Genomic DNA, 24,745 nt, shown 5'->3' with positions numbered 1-24,745 from the left:
GAAAACGCACGACTCACCGAAGAACTCGCACGAGTCAATGAAATGTGCATAGACTTCAGTCACGATGTCACACGACACATTCAAGAAAACACACGACTCGGTCGAGAAAACACACAACTCGGTCAAGAAAACGCACAACTCGAGCTAGAAAACGCACAACTCAATCTAGAAAACGCACAACTCAGTGAAAACTACATAGAACTCAGTAAAGAACACATAGAACTCAGTAACGATGTCACACGACACATTCAAAAAAACACACGACTCTGTCAAGAAAACACAACTCAGGCAAGAGATGGCAGAACTCAGACAAACTGTGGAAAATCTTCAGCGCCCAGCGGTACGGGAACAAGAGACAACAGAAAGAGAATCGCCTGGTTCGTGTGGTGTAAACCTACTTAAAGTAGGTTTAACTGTTGCGTTTCCTGCAGCTTTCTGGGTCGCCTCTAAGATTTTCAGCTGAAGCGAATGTCCCGCTCTGTGGGGTCTGCCTCGAGGCCGGCGTCCATCTGGGTCGATCCTTAATAGTCGTTTTTGCTGAGTTCTCATTGCTTCGAATCACGTGTCCATACCACCTCAGGCGGGATTCGAGCATCTTTTGAACTCGAGCCACAGTCCACCGACCTGTCATAAATATGCTGTGCTCTCCTTTATGTTTGATTTAATTTTGCCCCTCACCCCCCAACCAGTCATGGCAGAAGACCGCCCCTCCCTGAGCCTGGTTCTGCCAGAGGTTTCTTCCTGTTAAAAGGGAGTTTTTCCTCTCCACCGTTGCCAGAGTGCTTGCTCATAGGGGATCATTTGATTGTTGGGGCTGAATTTTTGGATTTCATTTAATTGGCTTGAACTGAAAAACCTAAAAATTCATGTGAGGGCTTCACATAGTGGAGAGCACTACATTTGCTAACTGCTCTTTGTTTATTTGTAGATTTTGTAGTTCTTCCTACTACAAAAACTACAAATGAAAACAAGGCAGTTAGCAGCAAATGAAAATAAATAAAACACTTAAAAAAATCTGCTACTGCTCTGTGTGTTTACTTCAGTGAACACTTGTATGTTTTTGTGTTAGAAGATTATAGATTGTCCAAAATGTCCTACAGCCTGCCAGAGTACGAAATGAGGATAAAACAGGAAGTTTGACAGCAGTGAGTTCCTGCAGCGACCTCTCGTTTCTCTCCTCAGTGCTGCATGTTCGTGAACGTGAGCCTGGACGCGAAGGACGCGGTGAAAACTCTGAGCGCTGCAGTTCGGCTCCACCATACGGCAGGTGTCGCTCAGCAAAGCGATGCAGAAAAACAACAGAAACACCAAATAGGACAGATGTTTCAGTCACGAGACGTCCCTGGGCTTTCTGAGGGGACAACAACAACAATAATAATAACAATGTGCAGTAAAACATACACTCATTCTTTTCATTTATTAAGTTCCTGTGTTGTGTTGTTTGTGTTGTGCGTAGTGCCGACGCGGGACAGTTTGCAATTGTGTAGTGCTGTTGTTCTAAGTGTGACTGTGCAATGACAATAAAGAGTCTCTCGTCTCATCTTGACGATGAGCTCGTCCACCACAGCACTGAATCCAGCTCAGTTACAAGTTACAAAAGAAAATCATTTTTACTCGAGTACTAAAATTCACATTCAAGAAAACGCATGTTTCAGCTTCATTGCACGAGGCAGAGCAATTACGTTTCAGCGGACATCATGGCGTCCGCGTGTCCAGCTGTGGAGAGGACTCTTCTTTTGCCTTTCTTATCTTTACTAAGTAGAGACGTACAGGAAATAGTTGAGAGGGAAAGGGCCGGACTCAAACCCGTGCCGCTGCGTTCCAGCCATGTGGGATGTGGTCACCATGAGCTGAGCTCAGCCGACGTCAGAGACGCCTTTGAGTCAAACGTATGACACGTGTCCGTCTGTGGTCCTAGCTGCTGCCTCCTCGCTCCTTCAGCAGCTGCTTGAGGACACTGGACTGTTTCAGCGCTCTCAGGTTAGAGATGTCCTCCGCGATGACCGGGATCTCCTCGCCGCGATGCTCCTCGTCACCGTCGCCTTCCTCGCTGTCAGAGAGCGTGCACAGGAGAGCGTCGTTCTCGTACGTGGGGAAGTAATACCTGCGGAGCGAGACGACGTTTAGTGCTCAGGCTCAAATTAGTCCCAAAAAGGACGCCATTTTCCTCAGCTGATAAAGATACTCCAAATGAAGTGTAAACATCTGTGGCGTTGACCACGTTCATCAGCAGCTGTACGCCAGCTTTAAAGCCCGCGCTCTCATTGGTTAATTCTGCAGGCGCTTCGTTAAACCTACTGCGGCTGGTCCCAGGCGGACATCTCTGGCAGTTTCATCACGTGACCTTCAGCCGCGATGTGACGCAGGGCGTCCGCCCGGCAGTCGAACATCCGCGTGCAGCCGTAGCAGCGGCTCTGATGGATCTGCCGCCGGATGAAGTTCACCAGTTTGACCTGCTGGTAGAACTTGAGGTCTGAGGGAGGACAGAACATTAGAAACACTCAGAAGGAAGAAATAGAAGCAAACTGCGCTCGAATTACCACGGCGATTTCACCCACTGAGCTCGGTCTTAAGGAGGTGGAGGTCGAAGCCGTGAGCCTCCTGCAAACACAAAACAGAAAGATGTCAGGGTCACGCACGCGACGCCCGTTACAGACTTCATAAATAACAAAACCAGAAAGCAGAGAGAAACTTTTCTGCCTCTCAGGTAAACTCGTCACTCGTGAGCACAAACTTAGAGTCACGTTTGGGAAACTGGTTCTGACTTTAAACCAGAACGTTTAATCAACGACAAAATCGGACTGCAGTCGACGTCCAATCCTAGATTTATTTATTGTTCACGAGTGTTAAGTCTAATTGTTGAATGTTGTCATCGTGTTTCTTAAATTTGTACGGTCTGAGTTCAACCTATAGGATCAAGACGTTCCTTTGTCTCTGACCTCTCCAGCCACTCTGTGCTGGGGGAGCTTTTATTGCAGATGCATCCTGACAGATCTGTTGTGAGCTTCCTGCTTTTATGACACACACACACACACACACACACACACACACACACACACACACGTCTTAGAACCATTGGGGGGTTTTACAGTGGGAGGTGCTTGTGTTGTATTGTGTATTGTAACTGCCATGTCAATAAATAGCTACGGGGGAAGCTGCTCTTTGAAGGACTTCGGGCCTGAGACAGGACAGGGGCGTGGGCTCCAAGAGCTGGTTCTTGACCAAAGACTTCCCTCGTTAGCGAGTGAAAAACCGGTTGAAGATGTTCTGTTATGTCTTGTTTCCTTCATGATGAATAAGTCTCTAAACTAGCGGGGCCTGTGGAAACACAGACCCAACAACGAGGAAACATTTTTATTTGCTCGTTAAAGGTTTGACAATCATGTATTTATTTGGAAACTTTTCAAAATAAAAGGCGCTTCATTTTAAAAGCTCTTCAGCTTCGGTCCGTCTGTGTGTGAGGGCACTTTCTGAGTAAAATCCATGTTTTGTGCGAACGATGGATTCATATGTTTGCAGAGACCTCAGGAAGCAGATCGTTTCCTGTTAGTGTGCACTGTCTCCGTTCTCCCAGAAGCCTTTGCAGAATCGTTTCAGGGATGAAAAGCAGAAAACGATATTTTCCTTCTCTGAAACTTCTACGTTCCCGTACCTTCATATGCGCGTAGATCTGCTCCAACGTCTCCGATTGGTGATCACAGAACAGACACACTGCAGAGACCGGATGAGCCTGCCAGTCCGACCAATCACTGCGGACGATACAGAGATGACACGAGCAGACATTTACACAGGATCAGAGGAGGACTAGGAAGTGGACTTGATTGAAACTTTTGCATCCAGGCTGACATAAGAGATGACTACAGGAAGCAAAGAAGCTTTTAGTCACATGATTTCAGGAAGCTCTACCTTCTGTCTGCTTTCATCTAACACACGTGAGGTTTCCAGGACTGATGGGAATCCCGCGGCGCGTTACCTGTTTCCCGTGAACTCTTCGCTGCAGAACATGCAGAGACGATGGAAGCTGCTGTCGTCTCGCTCCTTCTGCTGCTGCTCCAGGACCTCCTCCTGTGGGAGCACAGAAGAAGAGCTCAGAGGAATTCTTCAGAAAACTACCTCAGAGTGCTCAGATATTTAAAGTGCAGAGGTTACAACGACACAAAGCGTGTCAAATCACTCAAATCTGCAATTTTTCTGATTTTTCCTGATTTTCAGACTTTGCCTCAAAATAAAGTTTAAAAGAAACGAAACTTCCAGCAGCACAAGATTCACTCAGGATGCTCCGAGTGTCACGTCTCCTCACCAGTCGTTTCTGCTGCAGCTTCTCTCGGAGGACTCTGTCTTCTGGAAGGACGTCACACAGCAGGAAGTAGTCCTCCTGCTTCTCTGTCAGGTCAGCGAGGAAGAAGAGTTTTTAATGAGTCATTAATCAGAGCTGGAGGAAGTGTGCGTGGTTCACTTTGAAAGGTCAGGTCCTCTGTGGGTTTGAGTGAACTCACCGACTGGGCCCGTGGAGTTGGTTTTGATGACGCTGCAGAAATCTGTGAGCGGCTGCTCGAGGAATCTGCCCTTCCAGTACAGCAAGTACCTGATGGAGGAAACTCGTCAGTAAAAACCGACTCACAGCCAGGTTTACCGGCGCACAGAAACACTTCGTCACGGTTCATAAAAGCAGCACACTAACAGGCGTGGACATGCTGGACTTGTTGTATATATTTATACTTGTAAGGTAAGGGTTTCCCCCCATCACCCCAAATAATTACAGGAAGTCTTTGGTGAAATGATCGAGTTCCAAATGCTAAAAACATCCAAACGTGTTCCCGAGAGTTAAACGAGTGAGCCGGAGCATGTGTGGCTCGTACTTTGGGACGTCGGCGATGACAAGCTTGTGCTCCATCAGCAGGTGTCTGAGGAGGACGTCTTTCCGCGGCGGTGGGACGGACTCAGAGCAGAACAGGCAGACCAGCGGCTCGGAGCCGGGACATTGAACACCGGGAGGGCTGGAGATGTCAGCCGGCTGATCGGGGAAACACAGCGGCTCCAGAATGCTGTCCTTACCTGAGAAAGCAGAAGAGAGACTACACCTTATATACCACACACACTCTACTCCAGACCAGGTGAGTCAAAACCAAGCGGAAGCGAGAATGTACAGCCTGGCATGAAGAAGCATTTCCCTCTGATCTACAAAAATCTGTCTGTATACAATTATTTTCATCACCCGTGGGGACAAAACTATGATCTAAAAGTAAAAAAATAAATAAATTAATGAATTAAATAACTCATTAATCGAACTCAGACTTTACACGCTGTTAAATCCTGAATAAACTTCACAGCTGTCAGACTGAGTACTGACTGAATATAGAGATTGCTGTATAATCACAGTTAGCAGCCCAGCTATTTCCTAGCCTGCTAGCTTAGCCGGGCGGGTTCCCGCCTGCTTTTCTGATTTTTTTTAGCCTTTTTTCTGCTGATTGTGGATTCCCACAGACTCGGAGAGTCACCGACACCCAAACCTTTGCACGCAGACCACCAGATATCAGCATTAAAGCCGCGGACACGTTTAAAAGGTCACACTTACCGTCTTTACTCGGCTCGCTGGCGGCCATGTCTGGTGTCACGTGGTGCAAATAACACAAATCGAACCAATCGGAGGCCGTAAAATGCCAACGAAGCGCCTTCGCGGACCCCCGGTAAAACACGAATTAGAAAAGGTGCATTCAAGTGGTTCAAGGAAATATAAAAACTCAAGTTTCGATAGCTGAAGGTTAATTAATGTGAATGAAGTTGACTAACATGTAACGTTGGACGTTGTTGCATATATATAGCAAAGAATATAAATCACATGAACACTCAGATCCTCAAGATATAGCTGAGCGTGTTCTCTGCGGTGCATACACTATTATATATTGTACATATATTTATTAGTTTCAGGTTGGCCATTCTTGTATTTTGCTCGTTTGTGTTGTTGTGTTTGCACATCTCTGTTGCTTGTGGGGCTCGCACACAAGAATTTCACTCGCATGTGCTGTGCCAGTGTGCCTGCACATGTGATGTGACAATAAAAGTGATTTGATTTGATTTTGATTTTGTTAATAAATGGGTATTTATGAACACTAAACTTTCATGTTCAGAGAACACGCTCAGCTATATCTTGAGGATCTGAGTGTTCATGTGATTTATATTCTTTGCTATATATATGCAACAACGTCCAACGTTACATGTTAGTCAACTTCATTCACATTAATTAACCTTCAGCTATCGAAACTTAAGTTTTTATATTTCCTTGAACCACTTGAATGCACCTTTTCTAATTCGTGTTTTACCGGGAGTCCGCGAAGGCGCTTCGTTGGCATTTTACGGCCTCCGATTGGTTTGGTTTGTGTTATTTGCACCACGTGACACCAGACATGGCCGCCAGCGAGCCGAGTAAAGACGGTAAGTGTGACCTTTTAAACGTGTCCGCGGCTTTAATGCTGATATCTGGTGGTCTGCGTGCAAAGGTTTGGGTGTCGGTGACTCTCCGAGTCTGTGGGAATCCACAATCAGCAGAAAAAAGGCTAAAAAAAATCAGAAAAGCAGGCGGGAACCCGCCCGGCTAAGCTAGCAGGCTAGGAAATAGCTGGGCTGCTAACTGTGATTATACAGCAATCTCTATATTCAGTCAGTACTCAGTCTGACAGCTGTGAAGTTTATTCAGGATTTAACAGCGTGTAAAGTCTGAGTTCGATTAATGAGTTATTTAATTCATTAATTAATTAATTTATTTTTTTACTTTTAGATCATAGTTTTGTCCCCACGGGTGATGAAAATAATTGTATACAGACAGATTTTTGTAGATCAGAGGGAAATGCTTCTTCATGCCAGGCTGTACATTCTCGCTTCCGCTTGGTTTTGACTCACCTGGTCTGGAGTAGAGTGTGTGTGGTATATAAGGTGTAGTCTCTCTTCTGCTTTCTCAGGTAAGGACAGCATTCTGGAGCCGCTGTGTTTCCCCGATCAGCCGGCTGACATCTCCAGCCCTCCCGGTGTTCAATGTCCCGGCTCCGAGCCGCTGGTCTGCCTGTTCTGCTCTGAGTCCGTCCCACCGCCGCGGAAAGACGTCCTCCTCAGACACCTGCTGATGGAGCACAAGCTTGTCATCGCCGACGTCAAACTCATCGCAGACGTCCCAAAGTACGAGCCAAACATGCTCCGGCTCACTCGTTTAACTCTCGGGAACACGTTTGGATGTTTTTAGCATTTGGAACTCGATCATTTCACCAAAGACTTCCTGTAATTATTTGGGGTGATGGGGGGAAACCCTTACCTTACAAGTATAAATATATACAACAAGTCCAGCATGTCCACGCCTGTTAGTGTGCTGCTTTTATGAACCGTGACGAAGTGTTTCTGTGCGCCGGTAAACCTGGCTGTGAGTCGGTTTTTACTGACGAGTTTCCTCCATCAGGTACTTGCTGTACTGGAAGGGCAGATTCCTCGAGCAGCCGCTCACAGATTTCTGCAGCGTCATCAAAACCAACTCCACGGGCCCAGTCGGTGAGTTCACTCAAACCCACAGAGGACCTGACCTTTCAAAGTGAACCACGCACACTTCCTCCAGCTCTGATTAATGACTCATTAAAAACTCTTCTTCCTCGCTGACCTGACAGAGAAGCAGGAGGACTACTTCCTGCTGTGTGACGTCCTTCCAGAAGACAGAGTCCTCCGAGAGAAGCTGCAGCAGAAACGACTGGTGAGGAGACGTGACACTCGGAGCATCCTGAGTGAATCTTGTGCTGCTGGAAGTTTCGTTTCTTTTAAACTTTATTTTGAGGCAAAGTCTGAAAATCAGGAAAAATCAGAAAAATTGCGGATTTGAGTGATTTGACACGCTTTGTGTCGTTGTAACCTCTGCACTTTAAATATCTGAGCACTCTGAGGTAGTTTTCTGAAGAATTCCTCTGAGCTCTTCTTCTGTGCTCCCACAGGAGGAGGTCCTGGAGCAGCAGCAGAAGGAGCGAGACGACAGCAGCTTCCATCGTCTCTGCATGTTCTGCAGCGAAGAGTTCACGGGAAACAGGTAACGCGCCGCGGGATTCCCATCAGTCCTGGAAACCTCACGTGTGTTAGATGAAAGCAGACAGAAGGTAGAGCTTCCTGAAATCATGTGACTAAAAGCTTCTTTGCTTCCTGTAGTCATCTCTTATGATCCAACCCCCAAAAAGCTGCTTTGACCCATAATTCCATAAACATCATTCAGTGACATGTCTGAGCCTGAACCAAGATACTGAACCTTGGATTGTCCGTCCTGATAATATTCTTATTTACTGTGTCAGCCTGGATGCAAAAGTTTCAATCAAGTCCACTTCCTAGTCCTCCTCTGATCCTGTGTGAATGCTTTCAGTCTGCTCGTTTCATCTCTGTATCGTCCGCAGTGATTGGTCGGACTGGCAGGCTCATCCGGTCTCTGCAGTGTGTCTGTTCTGTGATCACCAATCGGAGACGTTGGAGCAGATCTACGCGCATATGAAGGTACGGGAACGTAGAAGTTTCAGAGAAGGAAAATATCGTTTTCTGCTTTTCATCCCTGAAACGATTCTGCAAAGGCTTCTGGGAGAACGGAGACAGTGCACACTAACAGGAAACGATCTGCTTCCTGAGGTCTCTGCAAACATATGAATCCATCGTTCGCACAAAACATGGATTTTACTCAGAAAGTGCCCTCACACACAGACGGACCGAAGCTGAAGAGCTTTTAAAATGAAGCGCCTTTTATTTTGAAAAGTTTCCAAATAAATACATGATTGTCAAACCTTTAACGAGCAAATAAAAATGTTTCCTCGTTGTTGGGTCTGTGTTTCCACAGGCCCCGCTAGTTTAGAGACTTATTCATCATGAAGGAAACAAGACATAACAGAACATCTTCAACCGGTTTTTCACTCGCTAACGAGGGAAGTCTTTGGTCAAGAACCAGCTCTTGGAGCCCACGCCCCTGTCCTGTCTCAGGCCCGAAGTCCTTCAAAGAGCAGCTTCCCCCGTAGCTATTTATTGACATGGCAGTTACAATACACAATACAACACAAGCACCTCCCACGTAAAACCCCCCAATGGTTCTAAGACGTGTGTGTGTGTGTGTGTGTGTGTGTGTGTGTGTGTGTGTGTGTGTGTGTGTGTGTGTGTGTGTGTGTGTGTGTGTGTGTGTGTGTGTGTGTGTGTGTGTGTGTCATAAAAGCAGGAAGCTCACAACAGATCTGTCAGGATGCATCTGCAATAAAAGCTCCCCCAGCACAGAGTGGCTGGAGAGGTCAGAGACAAAGGAACGTCTTGATCCTATAGGTTGAACTCAGACCGTACAAATTTAAGAAACACGATGACAACATTCAACAATTAGACTTAACACTCGTGAACAATAAATAAATCTAGGATTGGACGTCGACTGCAGTCCGATTTTGTCGTTGATTAAACGTTCTGGTTTAAAGTCAGAACCAGTTTCCCAAACGTGACTCTAAGTTTGTGCTCACGAGTGACGAGTTTACCTGAGAGGCAGAAAAGTTTCTCTCTGCTTTCTGGTTTTGTTATTTATGAAGTCTGTAACGGGCGTCGCGTGCGTGACCCTGACATCTTTCTGTTTTGTGTTTGCAGGAGGCTCACGGCTTCGACCTCCACCTCCTTAAGACCGAGCTCAGTGGGTGAAATCGCCGTGGTAATTCGAGCGCAGTTTGCTTCTATTTCTTCCTTCTGAGTGTTTCTAATGTTCTGTCCTCCCTCAGACCTCAAGTTCTACCAGCAGGTCAAACTGGTGAACTTCATCCGGCGGCAGATCCATCAGAGCCGCTGCTACGGCTGCACGCGGCTGTTCGACTGCCGGGCGGATGCCCTGCGTCACATCGCGGCTGAAGGTCACGTGATGAAACTGCCAGAGATGTCCGCCTGGGACCAGCCGCAGTAGGTTTAACGAAGCGCCTGCAGAATTAACCAATGAGAGCGCGGGCTTTAAAGCTGGCGTACAGCTGCTGATGAACGTGGTCAACGCCACAGATGTTTACACTTCATTTGGAGTATTTTTATCAGCTGAGGAAAATGGCGTCCTTTTTGGGACTAATTTGAGCCTGAGCACTAAACGTCGTCTCGCTCCGCAGGTATTACTTCCCCACGTACGAGAACGACGCTCTCCTGTGCACGCTCTCTGACAGCGAGGAAGGCGACGGTGACGAGGAGCATCGCGGCGAGGAGATCCCGGTCATCGCGGAGGACATCTCTAACCTGAGAGCGCTGAAACAGTCCAGTGTCCTCAAGCAGCTGCTGAAGGAGCGAGGAGGCAGCAGCTAGGACCACAGACGGACACGTGTCATACGTTTGACTCAAAGGCGTCTCTGACGTCGGCTGAGCTCAGCTCATGGTGACCACATGCCACATGGCTGGAACGCAGCGGCACGGGTTTGAGTCCGGCCCTTTCCCTCTCAACTATTTCCTGTACGTCTCTACTTAGTAAAGATAAGAAAGGCAAAAGAAGAGTCCTCTCCACAGCTGGACACGCGGACGCCATGATGTCCGCTGAAACGTAATTGCTCTGCCTCGTGCAATGAAGCTGAAACATGCGTTTTCTTGAATATGAATTTTAGTACTCGAGTAAAAATGATTTTCTTTTGTAACTTGTAACTGAGCTGGATTCAGTGCTGTGGTGGACGAGCTCATCGTCAAGATGAGACGAGAGACTCTTTATTGTCATTGCACAGTCACACTTAGAACAACAGCACTACACAATTGCAAACTGTCCCGCGTCGGCACTACGCACAACACAAACAACACAACACAGGAACTTAATAAATGAAAAGAATGAGTGTATGTTTTACTGCACATTGTTATTATTATTGTTGTTGTTGTCCCCTCAGAAAGCCCAGGGACGTCTCGTGCCTGAAACATCTGTCCTATTTGGTGTTTCTGTTGTTTTTCTGCATCGCTTTGCTGAGCGACACCTGCCGTATGGTGGAGCCGAACTGCAGCGCTCAGAGTTTTCACCGCGTCCTTCGCGTCCAGGCTCACGTTCACGAACATGCAGCACTGAGGAGAGAAACGAGAGGTTGCTGCAGGAACTCACTGCTGTCAAACTTCCTGTTTTATCCTCATTTCGTACTCTGGCAGGCTGTAGGACATTTTGGACAATCTATAATCTTCTAACACAAAAACATACAAGTGTTCACTGAAGTAAACACACAGAGCAGTAGCAGATTTTTTTAAGTGTTTTATTTATTTTCATTTGCTGCTAACTGCCTTGTTTTCATTTGTAGTTTTTGTAGTAGGAAGAACTACAAAATCTACAAATAAACAAAGAGCAGTTAGCAAATGTAGTGCTCTCCACTATGTGAAGCCCTCACATGAATTTTTAGATTTTTCAGTTTAAGCCAATTAAATGAAATCCAAAAATTCAGCCCCAACAATCAAATGATCCCCTATGAGCAAGCACTCTGGCAACGGTGGAGAGGAAAAACTCCCTTTTAACAGGAAGAAACCTCTGGCAGAACCAGGCTCAGGGAGGGGCGGTCTTCTGCCATGACTGGTTGGGGGGTGAGGGGCAAAATTAAATCAAACATAAAGGAGAGCACAGCATATTTATGACAGGTCGGTGGACTGTGGCTCGAGTTCAAAAGATGCTCGAATCCCGCCTGAGGTGGTATGGACACGTGATTCGAAGCAATGAGAACTCAGCAAAAACGACTATTAAGGATCGACCCAGATGGACGCCGGCCTCGAGGCAGACCCCACAGAGCGGGACATTCGCTTCAGCTGAAAATCTTAGAGGCGACCCAGAAAGCTGCAGGAAACGCAATGACACATCCGGCAACAGTTAAACCTACTTTAAGTAGGTTTACACCCCACGAACCAGGCGATTCTCTTTCTGTTGTCTCTTGTTCCCGTACCGCTGGGCGCTGAAGATTTTCCACAGTTTGTCTGAGTTCTGCCATCTCTTGCCTGAGTTGTGTGTTTTCTCGACAGAGTCGTGTGTTTTTTTGAATGTGTCGTGTGACATCGTTACTGAGTTCTATGTGTTCTTTACTGCGTTCTATGTAGTTTTCACTGAGTTGTGCGTTTTCTAGATTGAGTTGTGCGTTTTCTAGCTCGAGTTGTGCGTTTTCTTGACCGAGTTGTGTGTTTTCTCGACCGAGTCGTGTGTTTTCTTGAATGTGTCGTGTGACATCGTGACTGAAGTCTATGCACATTTCATTGACTCGTGCGAGTTCTTCGGTGAGTCGTGCGTTTTCTTCCCAGAGCTGTGCGTTTTGATGCCGGAGTTCCTCTCTCGTACGCTCCAGTTGGTCTAACGGATCTGCTCTTGCCTGTGACATTTTTGTAAAGGTTTAAGGCTCAAGGGTGTCAAAGGGTAGCTGTGTCTCAAACAACTGTCTCTTTCTGCTGTAAACTGTTGAACGAGCTCCTATTTATAGACTCGGTGGGCGTGGCAGAGAATGCGATGTCGCTGTGACAAAACAATGATCCTTTGATCTTCTCAAAGGATCATTGTGATGTCGCCGTGACGTCACGATGATCGTTCGAGAAGATCAAAGGAGCGCTGTGGATCATTCTGCGCATGCTCAGATCAATGAACGGGAGAACTATTTGTAAATACTTTGCTAGCTAACAAAGGTGCTTTTAGCAACAGCTGGTGGTGGTTCGTCGCTATCAACCCTTAAACTCGTGAACTGGCTCTCTAGCTTTTCGATTGCTACTGTTGTCTATCACATATGTATTATTTGGAACCCAGCTTACCTGTAAAAACAGACACACAGCAGGTAACAGGAACTACTCGGTGCGCCAGCTCGGCACCACTAGGCTGTGTCCCAATTCAGGGTCTGCACGCTTGAAGTACGCGCACTACGCACGGTGCGTACTATAAGTATGAGAAGTGCGGAAGTGAGAGGCTTGTGAAATAGGACGGTCTTGCCTTCGTCGCGCTGCTCAGGTTGCCTAGCAACCATGATACTAACCGCGAGAAACGTGTCATACAGCTTTGTGTGACAGAAACGAAGGAGAACATGTTTTGTTCATTTGAGACCAAAGGACCGTAAAACATGATTGTTGGGCTTCATTCCTGTGCTGAACAGTCATTTAAGATTAGCTAGTAAATAACAATTAGCTGATGTTGGTCATGAGACTAAAGTCATCTCACTGTGGTAATGTAAATATAATATGGCCAATATTAAAGTTATAGTCAGATTATTATGATATATTACAGCAGTGAGCTTGAACAGTTGTTTATATGTCCTATCACCTTAAATCTTCACTCAAAGACGAGTATCTGGGACAGTGTGTATACAGATGTGTTATATATAAGAGACAAATATTGTTCGTTTAATACGTTGGCATTATTACTGTGGCGGAGGCGTGGCCCCGGGCGCAGCTGCAGGGGAGGAGTGGAGCGGAAGGCTCAACGGGGCGGCGCCGCGAGGCTGGTAAGAACAGCTGATATTGTTTATGGACTAATGATGGTCTCCTCCGCTGTGTTTATAGTGAGACGAGGAGGAGCGGCCAGGAGAGATCAGCTGGGCTCGAGCTGTCAGACGGTGCGACTGAGTCAGCTGTCAAAATACAAATATATCAATAAACGTGGATGTGCTGCCACTGCTGGGTGCAGTAGCTCCACCACCCCACTAGGGGGAGGAAGCGGGTTTGTGTACTCAAGTTTCTCTAGTAAATATAGGAAAAGTTCATGGAGTCTGGCCAAGTTGATACCAGCACACAAAATATTAGCTCTGAAGTTGGCTGTACTGGAGCATGAGAAATATATGCTTGTAAGTACGATTATATTCTGTGTTCATGTTAAGCATGTGATGTAAAATGGGTTGTTGACTCTCATATTTGAAGCCGGCATGTTAGCTGCATTGCCGATGCTAATTGTGTTAGCATGTCAATAGGAAATTCCATTGTGTGTTAGCATCAAGCTAGCGGGATTTGGAGTTAACATGTTTTCATTTATTTTTCTTGGTTATACCAGCTATAGTTCAAGTTGCTAAGTCTTCAGTCTGTACTTTGTAATATGAGAAATATATTATGTTCCAGATGTATGTTTTAATATGCTTTTCTTATGTTTGTAGTTTTACAGTGCCTTCATTAGGGAGACAAATAAACCCTGCAATGAGAACTGGAAGCCTTTGCCTCTCCTTTTGAAGAACTGTTTATCTATCTGCCAAACTGGGCATCAACGTACAGGGAGGGCAGAATAGTAAAAAAGCATCATTCTCATCAGCCAGATAGTTCTCTAAAAGAAAGGATGGATGAGACGCTGGAAACAAGGTCAAAAGTGTCCAGTTCTTTACGTTCCAGCCAGCTTACATCATCATCTACTGCTGCCGCCAGAGCACGAGCAAAAGCAGAAGCTGCCCGTGCTCAGCTCTCCTTTGCTAAGCAGGAAGCCAGCATCCTAAAACAACAGGCCGAGCAGCTTAAAAAGAAAGCAGATCTGGATGCAGAGCTACACGTACTCAAATCGCAGAAGGCAGCTGCAGCAGCCCTAGCTGAGGCTCAAGCTTGGGAAGCATCTGTGCAAGAGAGTGAGCACCCACAACAGCCCCAGCTGGACGGCATGCAGCAAATCAGCCCATTAGAACGAGTCCAAGAGTATGTGCAGCAACAGTCAGAACTCGGCGACGATCTGCAGACTCCACAAGTTAATCATCCAGAACTCCTATCTTCTCTGGTGCCACAGCCAGCCACAGCCATCGATGCAACACCAAAAGCTCACAAGGAACCAAGTATCCATCAGCCCAGTAGGAGCAACAACCAAGAATTCACACCTTTGCCAGTCTTCCGTGCTTTGAGCCCAAAGAGAGAATCTTGCAACTGGAGCTATGGAGGCGAGCCAGCAAACTATGATCGATATCACCATCCTCAGTCTAAGGTATGGACACCCACACCTGTAAGGAGTAGTCATGCTGACACGTCTGATCTAACGAGATACCTGATACGGAAAGAGATGATCAGCTCAGGCCTGCTGAGGTTTGATGATCGACCAGAAAATTACTGGGCTTGGAAGGCTTCCTTTCTAAGTTCAATTCAAGATCTGGGTGTAACACCTCAAGAAGAGCTAGACCTGCTATCCAAATGGCTCGGGCCACAATCAGCAGCACAAGCCAAGCGAGTCAGGGCTGCGTACATAAACAATCCCACTGCAGGTCTTCAGATGGTGTGGCAGAGACTCGAAGAGTGTTTTGGCGCACCAGAAGTCATTGAACATGCACTTTTAAAGAAAATCCAGGATTTACCGAAGCTGACGAACAGAGACAACCAGCGTTTGAGAGAGTTGGGGGATCTTCTGCTAGAACTTCATGCTGCAAAGACAAGCGGTCATCTCCCAGGCCTTTCACACCTCGATACAGCCCACGGGGTGAATCCGATTCTGGAAAAACTCCCATACAACCTTCAGGAGAAGTGGGTTGCAGCTGCCTCGAGGTTCAAGAGAGAGAATGCAGTGTCTTATCCTCCATTTTCCTTTTTTGTGAAACTTGTGAACGAAGAAGCTAAAATTCGTAATGACCCGAGTTTTTCGTGTGTAACCGGTGCCAACGCCAACAATCCTAGAATCGAGACAATGACACAACAGAAGTATCGTTCACATGTCTCTGCTAAGAGGACGGAGATAGCAAGTAATCTGGCAGCCAGCCCAAACGTTCCTACAGGCAAGAACAACTTGGACCCCGATAAACAGTGTCCATTACACTGCAAGCCTCACCCTCTCAGAAAATGCCGTCTTTTCAAAAGTAAGACCCTGGAAGAAAGAAAGGCATACTTAAAGGACAAGAACATTTGTTTCAAGTGTTGTTCTTCTGTGCAGCACATGGCCAAAGATTGTCCTAAATCAGTGCAGTGCACAGATTGTGGTAGTGAAAGACATATCACCGCACTACACCCCAATCCTCGTCCTCAAAATGCAGAGAGCCTGGTGGCTAGTGAAGGGTATGGCGGGGAAGAAAGAGAAGGAGAAGCAAGTGTGGCTGACGTGACATCAAAAAGCACAGAAGTATGCGGAGACTCAGTTGGTTCAAGGTCATGCTCTAAGATATGTTTGGTCAGAGTGTATCCTGCTGGACAACCAGAGAAAGCTGTCAAGATGTATGCTGTTCTAGACGAACAAAGCAATCGCTCCTTGGCTAAAACATACTTTTTTGACATCTTCAACATTGAAGGACAGCTTGAGCCGTATACACTGAAAACATGCTCAGGTGTTGTGGAGATAGCAGGGAGACGAGCCCGTGACTTCATTTTGGAGTCCCTTGATGGCACCACACAGCTTCCCCTGCCTACTCTTATTGAGTGTGATATGATACCTGATGATAGGACGGAAATCCCATCCCCAGAAGTCACTCATTTCTACCCACATCTGAAGGCAATCAAGGGAAAAATCCCAGAAATTGATCCAGAAGCTGACATCCTCCTTCTCCTTGGCAGAGACATTCTGCGTGTGCACAAAGTCAGAGAACAACATAATGGTCTCCATAATGAACCATATGCTCAACGACTCGACCTTGGTTGGGTGATCGTAGGGGAAGTGTGTCTGGGAGAAGTGCATAAGACATCCAACATCTGTGTATACAAGACCAACATTCTACCAAATGGACGAGCTTCACTCTTGAGTGCATGTCCAAACAATATGCTAGTCAAAGAAAAGCTTGGTTGTCACACCTCGAACCTAAGTCTTCAAAGCTCTGCACAACACTTGAAAAGTAAGGAAAGTGAGTTTGCCAGTCAGGTGTTTCAAAGGACACAACATGATGACGTCCCGGCAATGTCAATCGATGACGAGAGTTTCTTGAAGACATTAGATGAACAAGTCTATAAAGACAGTTACAATACTTGGGTTTCCCCATTACCCTTTCGGTCACCACGAAACCACCTTCCCAATAACAGACCTCAAGCTTTAAAGCGTCTTGCATCTCTTCGGAGAACTCTGGAGAAAAAACCACAAATGAGGAAACACTTCATCGATTTCATGCAAAGAATGTTTGTTGAAAAGCAAGCAGAGCCGGCCCCTCCATTAAAAGAAGGTGAGGAAAGGTGGTATCTACCAATATTTGGGGTTTACCACCCACAAAAACCTGACCAGATAAGGGTAGTGTTCGATTCAAGTGCCAAACATGAAGGGGTTTCCCTCAATGATGTGCTCCTGAGTGGACCCGACTTGAACAACACTCTCCTTGGGGTTCTGATCCGCTTCCGCAGAGAACCTATAGCAGTTACAGCGGATGTGCAGCAGATGTTCTACTGCTTCAAGGTGTGCGAGGAACATCGCAACTTTCTGAGGTTCTTATGGTATGAAAACAATGATCTCCAGAAAGCAGTGAAAGAGTTTCGAATGACAGTACATGTATTTGGCAACAGTCCATCACCAGCAGTTGCCATTTACTGCCTCAGACGAGCTGCTAAGCAAGCAGATGACTCCACTACCAGTGCAAGGGAGTTCATCACACGCAATTTTTATGTGGATGATGGACTTGCATCTTTTCCTAATGAAGCAGAAGCCACTGGTGTCCTGCGCACTGCCCAAGCGATGCTAGCTAAATCAAACATTAAGCTACACAAGATTGCATCGAACAGCAGCAGTGTTATGCAAGCATTCCCACCAGAAGACTTGGCCAAGGATTTGAAAGATCTAGACTTAGGAGTGGAGTCACTACCTCTTCAGAGGAGTCTAGGTCTAATTTGGAATCTGGAAACAGACAACTTCACCTTCTGTGTGTCGAAGGAGGAGAAACCCTTGACAAAAAGAGGGATTTTGTCTGCAGTGAACAGTTTATTTGACCCTTTGGGATTTGTAGTGCCAGTCACAGTGGGAGGAAGACATTTAGTGAGAAACCTCTCCATTGAACAGTATGACTGGGACACACCATTGCCAGCTTCAAAACAAGAACACTGGAAACTCTGGAAAGACTCTATGAAAGACTTAGATCAGCTCCAGATCCCAAGACTATATGTTCCAGTGTCTTTGTCTACACAGACTCAGCACAGAGAGTTGTGCGTGTTTTCAGATGCATCAGTCATGGCTATAGCTGCTGTGGCTTACTTGAAAACAATTTCTGCAACAGGAGATATCCACGTGGGATTTGTTATGGCAAAGGCAAAGCTGGCCCCACACCCAGCGCACACCGTGCCCCGTCTTGAGCTTTGTGCTGCGGTTTTGGCAACTGAAATGGCAGTCTTCATCCAAGATGAAATGGATATTGACATTCATTCTGTGAAGTACTATACTGACAGCAAGATAGTACTGGGCTACATATATAACACCTCACGCAGGTTTTATGTCTATGTGTCAAACAGGATAGCACAGATCAGAAAGTCGTCTCGTCCAGATCAGTGGCATTACATCACCACTGAAGAAAACCCAGCAGACCATGGAACTCGGCCAACAACTGCTGCAGCTCTCAAAGGCACCAATTGGTTCACTGGACCATCATTTCTATTGGGCCCTTCAAAACGACTCCTTCCCCAGAGTGATGACTTTGAGCTGATACATCCGGAGGTGGATCCAGAAGTTCGCTCTGAAGTAACGACCTTCAGCTCAATGGTTAAAGAAAGCTCGCTTGGAGCTCAAAGGTTTCTTACATTTTCCACTTGGAGAGCTTTGACTCGTGCAGTCTCCACACTAATCAAAAAGGCAAGGAGTGTTGCAGATACACATGGTGGCAACACTGGGGATGAAGAAGAACAAGCAGTAAAAGTGATCATTAAAACTGCACAACAAGATGCCTTTGCAAGGGTGTTGCAGTGTCTAGCCAAAGGGGACCGAATCCCAAAACAAAGTCCACTGCGAAAGCTGACACCATTTCTGGACAAAGATGGGCTATTAAGAGTTGGCGGCCGTATGTCCTCAGCCGTTATGTCTTTTGATGATAAGCATCCTCTGGTCATTCCCAAGACGCACATTGCTACATTATTGGTCAGAAGATATCACGAACAGGCTGCGCACCAAGGACGCCATTTCACGGAGGGAGCTATTAGGTTGGCAGGACTTTGGCTGATTGGGGGGAAAAGGCTTGTATCTAGTGTGATACACAAATGTGTAACTTGCAAAAGGCTGAGAGGTAAAATGGAGGACCAGAAGATGTCAGACTTACCATCTGAAAGACTTTCACCAGATCCATCATTTACTCATGTAGGGTTGGATGTTTTTGGACCTTGGATGGTGACTGCCCGAAGAACAAGAGGAGGGCATGCGGAAAGTAAACGATGGGCAGTAATGTTCACTTGTTTGACTACCAGAGCTGTGCACATTGAGGTTATAGAGACTATGACCACTACAAGCTTCATCAATGGGCTCAGACGTTTCATTGCCATAAGAGGGCCGATCAAAACAATCAGATCAGACCGGGGAACAAATTTCACTGGAGCCTGTAAAGAACTCAGACTTGACACATCAGATTCTGAGGTGAGGAATTACCTTAAAAGCAACAAGTGTACTTGGATATTCAATCCTCCCCACTCTTCCCACATGGGTGGGGTGTGGGAGAGGATGATTGGTATCGCTCGGCGAATCTTAGATGCTCTTCTTCTGAGGCTGAATCCATCGTACCTCACACATGAGACACTTGTCACCCTGATGGCAGAGGTTACCGCCATTATAAATTCAAGACCATTGGTCTCAGTGTCTTCTGACCCAGAAGCACCGGCAGTTCTCACCCCATCAATGTTGTTGACACAGAAACGAGATACGTTGACTGCTCCCTCTGGGGATTTTGATGTTAATGATCTGTCCAACAAACACTGGAAAAGGGTCCAAGCACTTGCTGATGCATTTTGGAAGAGGTGGAAAACGGAGTATCTGACCACGCTTCAAACACAGAGAAAGTGGACAACAGAGAAGCCAAACCTTCAAGTGGGAGATGTTGTACTGATGAAGGATTCGCAAGTAAAAAGGACTGAGTGGCCTGTTGGACTTGTGATTAAAGCCTTTCCTAGCCAAGATCATAGAGTACGTAAGGTGGAAGTGAAGGTAGTCAAGAATGGCACTCCTAAAGTGTATTTGCGGCCAGTGACGGAGGTTGTTTTACTACTACATCCAGGGAATGGGTAGTGGTATAATTCATTATACCAGGCGGGGAGTGTGCTGCCACTGCTGGGTGCAGTAGCTCCACCACCCCACTAGGGGGAGGAAGCGGGTTTGTGTACTCAAGTTTCTCTAGTAAATATAGGAAAAGTTCATGGAGTCTGGCCAAGTTGATACCAGCACACAAAATATTAGCTCTGAAGTTGGCTGTACTGGAGCATGAGAAATATATGCTTGTAAGTACGATTATATTCTGTGTTCATGTTAAGCATGTGATGTAAAATGGGTTGTTGACTCTCATATTTGAAGCCGGCATGTTAGCTGCATTGCCGATGCTAATTGTGTTAGCATGTCAATAGGAAATTCCATTGTGTGTTAGCATCAAGCTAGCGGGATTTGGAGTTAACATGTTTTCATTTATTTTTCTTGGTTATACCAGCTATAGTTCAAGTTGCTAAGTCTTCAGTCTGTACTTTGTAATATGAGAAATATATTATGTTCCAGATGTATGTTTTAATATGCTTTTCTTATGTTTGTAGTTTTACAGTGCCTTCATTAGGGAGACAAATAAACCCTGCAATGAGAACTGGAAGCCTTTGCCTCTCCTTTTGAAGAACTGTTTATCTATCTGCCAAACTGGGCATCAACGTACAGGGAGGGCAGAATAGTGGAAGTTGGCTATACCTGCCTGTGTGTGCGTGTGTCTGTGCTGGGTGTACTCTACAAGTGGTGCCGAAACCCAGGACAGTGCCGGTGGGGAAATGTCCGACCCACAGGCCACGCCACCCGCCCAGCCTCTGCAATTCTTGGCGCAGATGCTGGCGGAGATGGCGACGATGAGCCGGGATCAGGCGGCCGACCAGCGTGCCCACCTGGCCGCGCTGCGGGAGCAGACGGACCGACAGACGCAAGTTCTGGAACGGCTGGTCGGGGCCGCTGCCACGCCGAAGCCCTCGCCGCTGTCGGTGTCGGTGCCCCGGATGGGGGACGGGGACGACCCACAAGTTTTTTTGGAGACCTTCCGTGCCACGGCGGAGGCTTGCCAATGGCCGCGGGAGGAGTGGGCTCCGCGGCTGCTCCCCCTGCTGTCTGGGGAGGCACAAACAGCGGCCCTGAGTCTGCCTCCGGCGTCGAGGAGCAGCTTCCCGGACGTGAGCCGGGCGGTGGTGGACAGGCTGGGGCTCACCGCCGAAGACCATCGCCGGCGGTTCCGGGCCTGTCGGCTGGCTACAACGGACCGACCATTCGCCTGGGCCCGGCAGCTGCGCGATGCGGCGGTGCGCTGGCTGCAACCAGGAGCATCGGAGGGCGAGACGAAGCTGGTGGACAAGGTGGTGCTGGAGCAGTTCACGGAGGGATTGCCAGCGGAGACGGCGAGATGGGTCCGGTGCCACCGGCCCGCAAGCCTGGAGGTAGCGGTGACGCTAGAGGAAGACCAGCTTGCCGCTGGAGCAGGGGAACCCGGGGACGCCGGACGGAGGCCGAACAAACAGGCCCCAGTGCCGGCCCCGAGACGCCGTGTGCCGGCACCAGGGCAGGCAGAGCGGCTGCCGGCGCTGAGCCCCACTAACCCTTTCGCGGCGTTGGTGCCGTCCAGGGCAGCCGAGCCAAGTGGAGCCGCCCCCGAGCCACGGAGAGCAGCACAGACGCCGGGGCCGGAGTGTTGGAAGTGCGGGCAGCCGGGGCACCTGAGGAGGGATTGTCCGCTTATGGAAGTGGGGCAGGTGTTTCGTGTTGCTGGCGCCCCAGCACCCTCCCCCGGTCCAGGAGGGACATACAGTATTCCGGTAAGGACTCGAGGGGGTATACGCCAGGCGTTGGTGGACACGGGCTGCACGCAGACCCTCGTACACCAAAGCTTGGTTCGCCCCGGGGCATTGCTGGAGGCAGAATGGGTGGAGGTGAGGTGTGTGCATGGTGACGTTCACAGGTATCCCATAGTGCCGCTGTTATTAAAGTATAAGGGCAAAATGCATAGAGTAACGGCGGCGGTTAGCCCGCGCCTGTCGCACCCCCTGATTCTGGGTACCAATTGGCCGGGGTTTCATCAGCTACTGGGGCAGTACGCGGGGGTGCGATCACGACCGGAAGCGGGGTGTAGCGTGTGCGCGGCATTCAGCGGTGACGCGGGGTCGTCCGACACCGACTCCGGGGGGGAGGAGCCGGCGGGTCCCTCACGGGACGTCCCGCCGGCCCCGGAGGTGTCCCCCATGGGTGATTTCCCACTGGAGCAGTCTCGTGACGGCACCCTACGCTCAGCCTTTGACCAAGTGATGGCTATTGATGGTCACGTGGTGCGCCCTGAGGCCGCGCAGACCTACCCGCGTTTCGTCTTATTAAACGACCGGTTATATCGAGTGAGTCGTGACACTCAGACCGTGGAAACACACACCCAGTTGTTGGTGCCGCAGGGCCGCCGGGAAACGCTTTTCCAGGCGGCCCACTATAACCCCATGGCAGGGCATATGGGCTACGAGAAAACTCTGGAGCGAATAACGGCCCGATTTTATTGGCCTGGCATCCGAGCGGATGTGCGCCGCTGGTGCGCGTCCTGCCCGGACTGCCAACTTGTTAACCAGCCGGCCATACCGAAGGCGCCGCTGCGCCCTCTCCCCCTCATTGAGGTCCCGTTTGAGCGCATCGGCATGGACCTCATCGGGCCGTTTCACCGGAGTGCACGCGGCTACCGCTTTGTGTTAGTCCTGGTGGATTACGCAACGCGGTACCCGGAAGCAGTTCCGCTGCGCACCATCTCTGCAAAGAGTGTGGCGCAGGCACTGTTTCAGGTCATCTCCCGAGTCGGAATCCCGAAAGAGATACTGACTGACCAGGGCACGTCGTTTATGTCTCGTACACTGCGGGAACTGTACGAATTACTGGGCATTAAATCTATTCGGACCAGCGTCTACCACCCTCAGACTGACGGGCTGGTGGAGCGGCTGAATAAGACTTTAAAGTCCATGATTCGGAAGTTCATTAACGAGGATGAACGCAATTGGGATCACTGGCTAGACCCTCTGTTATTCGCAGTGCGGGAGGTGCCCCAGGCCTCCACGGGATTTTCTCCCTTTGAACTGCTGTTCGGCAGGAGGCCACGTGGGGTGCTCGACCTGATTAAAGAAAGCTGGGAGGACGGTCCGAGCCCCGCCAAAAATGAGATTCAGTACGTGTTGGACCTGAGAGCAAAACACTCCACACTTTGGGGAGGTTGTCACGGGAGAATTTGCTCCAGGCTCAGCAGCGTCAGCAACGCCTGTATGACAGAGGGGCTAGGCTCAGGCAATTCTCACCGGGAGATAAAGTGCTTGTGTTACTCCCTACTTCCAGCTCGAAGTTGCTCGCCAAGTGGCAAGGACCCTTTGCGGTCACACGGCGAGTCGGGGACGTGGACTATGAGGTCGCTCGGTCGGACAGGGGAGGAGCCACGCAGATTTATCACCTCAATCTCCTCAAACTGTGGCGAGAGGTTGAAACCGCTTCTCTGGTGAGCTTGGTGAAGGAGAGAGATGAGTTGGGGCCGGAGGTGCCAAATTCTATCATTCCCGCCTCCCTCCCTTGTGATGACCATCTCACACAGGCCCAGAGAGCGGATGTTGTCGCGTTGCAACAGCGTTTTGCGGACGTGTTCTCCCCCCTGCCCGGCCGGACGTCCCTCATCGAGCACCATTTCGTGACGCAGCCTGGCGTGACGGTGCGTTCACGGCCCTACAGGCTCCCGGAGCACAAGCGAAAAATCGTGCAGAGGGAATTGGCGGAAATGCTGAGGATGGGAGTAATAGAAGAGTCGCACAGCGCCTGGTGTAGCCCCATCGTTCTGGTGGCGAAGAAGGATGGGTCTATACGGTTCTGTGTCGACTATCGCAGGGTGAACGAAGTGTCACGCTTTGATGCCTACCCCATGCCTCGGGTCGACGAGCTCCTGGACCGGTTAGGCACGGCCCGCTTTTTCACGACACTGGACTTAACCAAGGGCTATTGGCAGATTCCCTTGTCTGCTGAGGCCAGGGAGAAAACGGCCTTCTCCACTCCGTACGGTTTGTACCAGTTCGTGACACTTCCGTTTGGCCTGTTCGGGGCCCCGGCCACTTTCCAGCGTCTCATGGACCGGGTACTGCGTCCGCACGCAGCGTATGCTGCCGCCTACCTGGATGACGTGATCATCCACAGCGACACCTGGGCGGAGCATGTGCTGCGGGTGGCCGCGGTCCTGGAGTCCCTGAGGGGGGCGGGGCTCACGGCCAATCCGAAGAAGTGCGCGGTTGGACGGAGGGAGGTGCAGTATCTGGGGTACCACCTGGGGGGCGGGCAGGTGCGTCCACAGGTGGAGAAGACGGCGGCTATCGCATCCTGCCCGCGCCCCAGGACGAAAAAGGAGGTGAGACGGTTCTTGGGGTTGGCGGGTTACTATCGTCGCTTTGTGCCGGGGTTTGCGCAGCTAACCAGCCCCCTGACCGATCTCACTCGAAAGGGTGCCCCGGATCTGGTCCAGTGGACGGGGCCGTGTCAGGCGGCGTTTGTGCAGGTGAAAAAGGCTCTCTGTGGGGAGCCGCTGCTTCACACTCCTAACTTTTCCCTCCCTTTTGTTCTGCAGACTGACGCCTCGGACAGAGGGCTGGGAGCCGTTTTGTCCCAGCAGGTGAGGGGGGCCGACCGCCCTGTCCTGTTCATCAGCCGGAAGCTGGCGGAGCGCGAGCGCCGGTACAGCACTGTGGAGAAGGAGTGCCTGGCCATCCGGTG

At 48.9% G+C, this 24,745-nt stretch overlaps 4 protein-coding genes across 4 annotated transcripts; 3 read left to right on the top strand and 1 right to left on the bottom strand.

Annotated features, from left to right (window-relative positions):
- Window positions 1-1,398: 1,398 nt before the first annotated feature.
- Window positions 1,399-5,702, bottom strand: LOC146666888 (zinc finger protein 277-like). Its single transcript, XM_085415019.1, has 9 exons — window positions 5,576-5,702; window positions 4,860-5,055; window positions 4,497-4,585; window positions 4,301-4,383; window positions 3,974-4,065; window positions 3,653-3,749; window positions 2,559-2,601; window positions 2,299-2,473; window positions 1,399-2,104 (listed from the first exon to the last, which is right to left on the bottom strand). The coding sequence occupies exons 1-9, from the start codon at window positions 5,601-5,603 to the stop codon at window positions 1,915-1,917; spliced, it is 993 nt and encodes a 330-aa protein (XP_085271145.1). The 5' UTR covers window positions 5,604-5,702; the 3' UTR covers window positions 1,399-1,914.
- A 637-nt stretch (window positions 5,703-6,339) lies between these two features.
- On the top strand, window positions 6,340-10,821 carry LOC146666887 (zinc finger protein 277-like). The gene is made up of 9 exons (XM_085415018.1): window positions 6,340-6,432; window positions 6,957-7,170; window positions 7,445-7,533; window positions 7,647-7,729; window positions 7,965-8,056; window positions 8,412-8,508; window positions 9,619-9,661; window positions 9,747-9,921; window positions 10,116-10,821. The coding sequence occupies exons 1-9, from the start codon at window positions 6,405-6,407 to the stop codon at window positions 10,303-10,305; spliced, it is 1,011 nt and encodes a 336-aa protein (XP_085271144.1). The 5' UTR covers window positions 6,340-6,404; the 3' UTR covers window positions 10,306-10,821.
- A 138-nt stretch (window positions 10,822-10,959) lies between these two features.
- Window positions 10,960-20,035, top strand: LOC146666886 (uncharacterized). The gene is made up of 2 exons (XM_085411491.1): window positions 10,960-13,763; window positions 14,067-20,035. Exon 2 carries the CDS (start codon window positions 14,243-14,245, stop codon window positions 20,033-20,035), a length of 5,793 nt encoding a protein of 1,930 aa, XP_085267617.1. The 5' UTR covers window positions 10,960-13,763; window positions 14,067-14,242.
- Window positions 19,510-23,507, top strand: LOC146666885 (uncharacterized). The gene is made up of 2 exons (XM_085415015.1): window positions 19,510-20,244; window positions 20,548-23,507. Exon 2 carries the CDS (start codon window positions 20,770-20,772, stop codon window positions 23,494-23,496), a length of 2,727 nt encoding a protein of 908 aa, XP_085271141.1. The 5' UTR covers window positions 19,510-20,244; window positions 20,548-20,769; the 3' UTR covers window positions 23,497-23,507.
- Window positions 23,508-24,745: the final 1,238 nt, after the last annotated feature.

This window comes from Rhamphochromis longiceps, linkage group LG7, assembly GCF_057381845.1.
Source record: "Rhamphochromis longiceps isolate RC_006_pf linkage group LG7, R_longiceps_female_GT1.1, whole genome shotgun sequence".
In the NCBI taxonomy this organism is placed as follows: domain Eukaryota; kingdom Metazoa; phylum Chordata; class Actinopteri; order Cichliformes; family Cichlidae; genus Rhamphochromis; species Rhamphochromis longiceps.
This window is presented reverse-complemented; position numbering and strand designations above follow the sequence as displayed.

Excerpts from the sequence above, each read along its gene's own strand:
- LOC146666887 (XM_085415018.1), top strand. The coding sequence starts at position 6,405 with ATGGCCGCCAGCGAGCCGAGTAAAGACG. Across the intron at positions 6,433-6,956 it reads CAGCGAGCCGAGTAAAGACG|GTAAGGACAGCATTCTGGAG; the intron begins GTAAGTGTGACC and ends CTGCTTTCTCAG. Across the intron at positions 8,057-8,411 it reads GAAGAGTTCACGGGAAACAG|TGATTGGTCGGACTGGCAGG; the intron begins GTAACGCGCCGC and ends TATCGTCCGCAG.
- LOC146666885 (XM_085415015.1), top strand. The coding sequence starts at position 20,770 with ATGTCCGACCCACAGGCCACGCCACCCGCCCAGCCTCTGCAATTCTTG.
- LOC146666886 (XM_085411491.1), top strand. The coding sequence starts at position 14,243 with ATGGATGAGACGCTGGAAACAAGGTCAAAAGTGTCCAGTTCTTTACGT.
- LOC146666888 (XM_085415019.1), bottom strand. The coding sequence starts at position 5,603 with ATGGCCGCCAGCGAGCCGAGTAAAGACG. Across the intron at positions 3,750-3,973 it reads GAAGAGTTCACGGGAAACAG|TGATTGGTCGGACTGGCAGG; the intron begins GTAACGCGCCGC and ends TATCGTCCGCAG. Across the intron at positions 2,474-2,558 it reads CCTCCTTAAGACCGAGCTCA|ACCTCAAGTTCTACCAGCAG; the intron begins GTGGGTGAAATC and ends GTCCTCCCTCAG.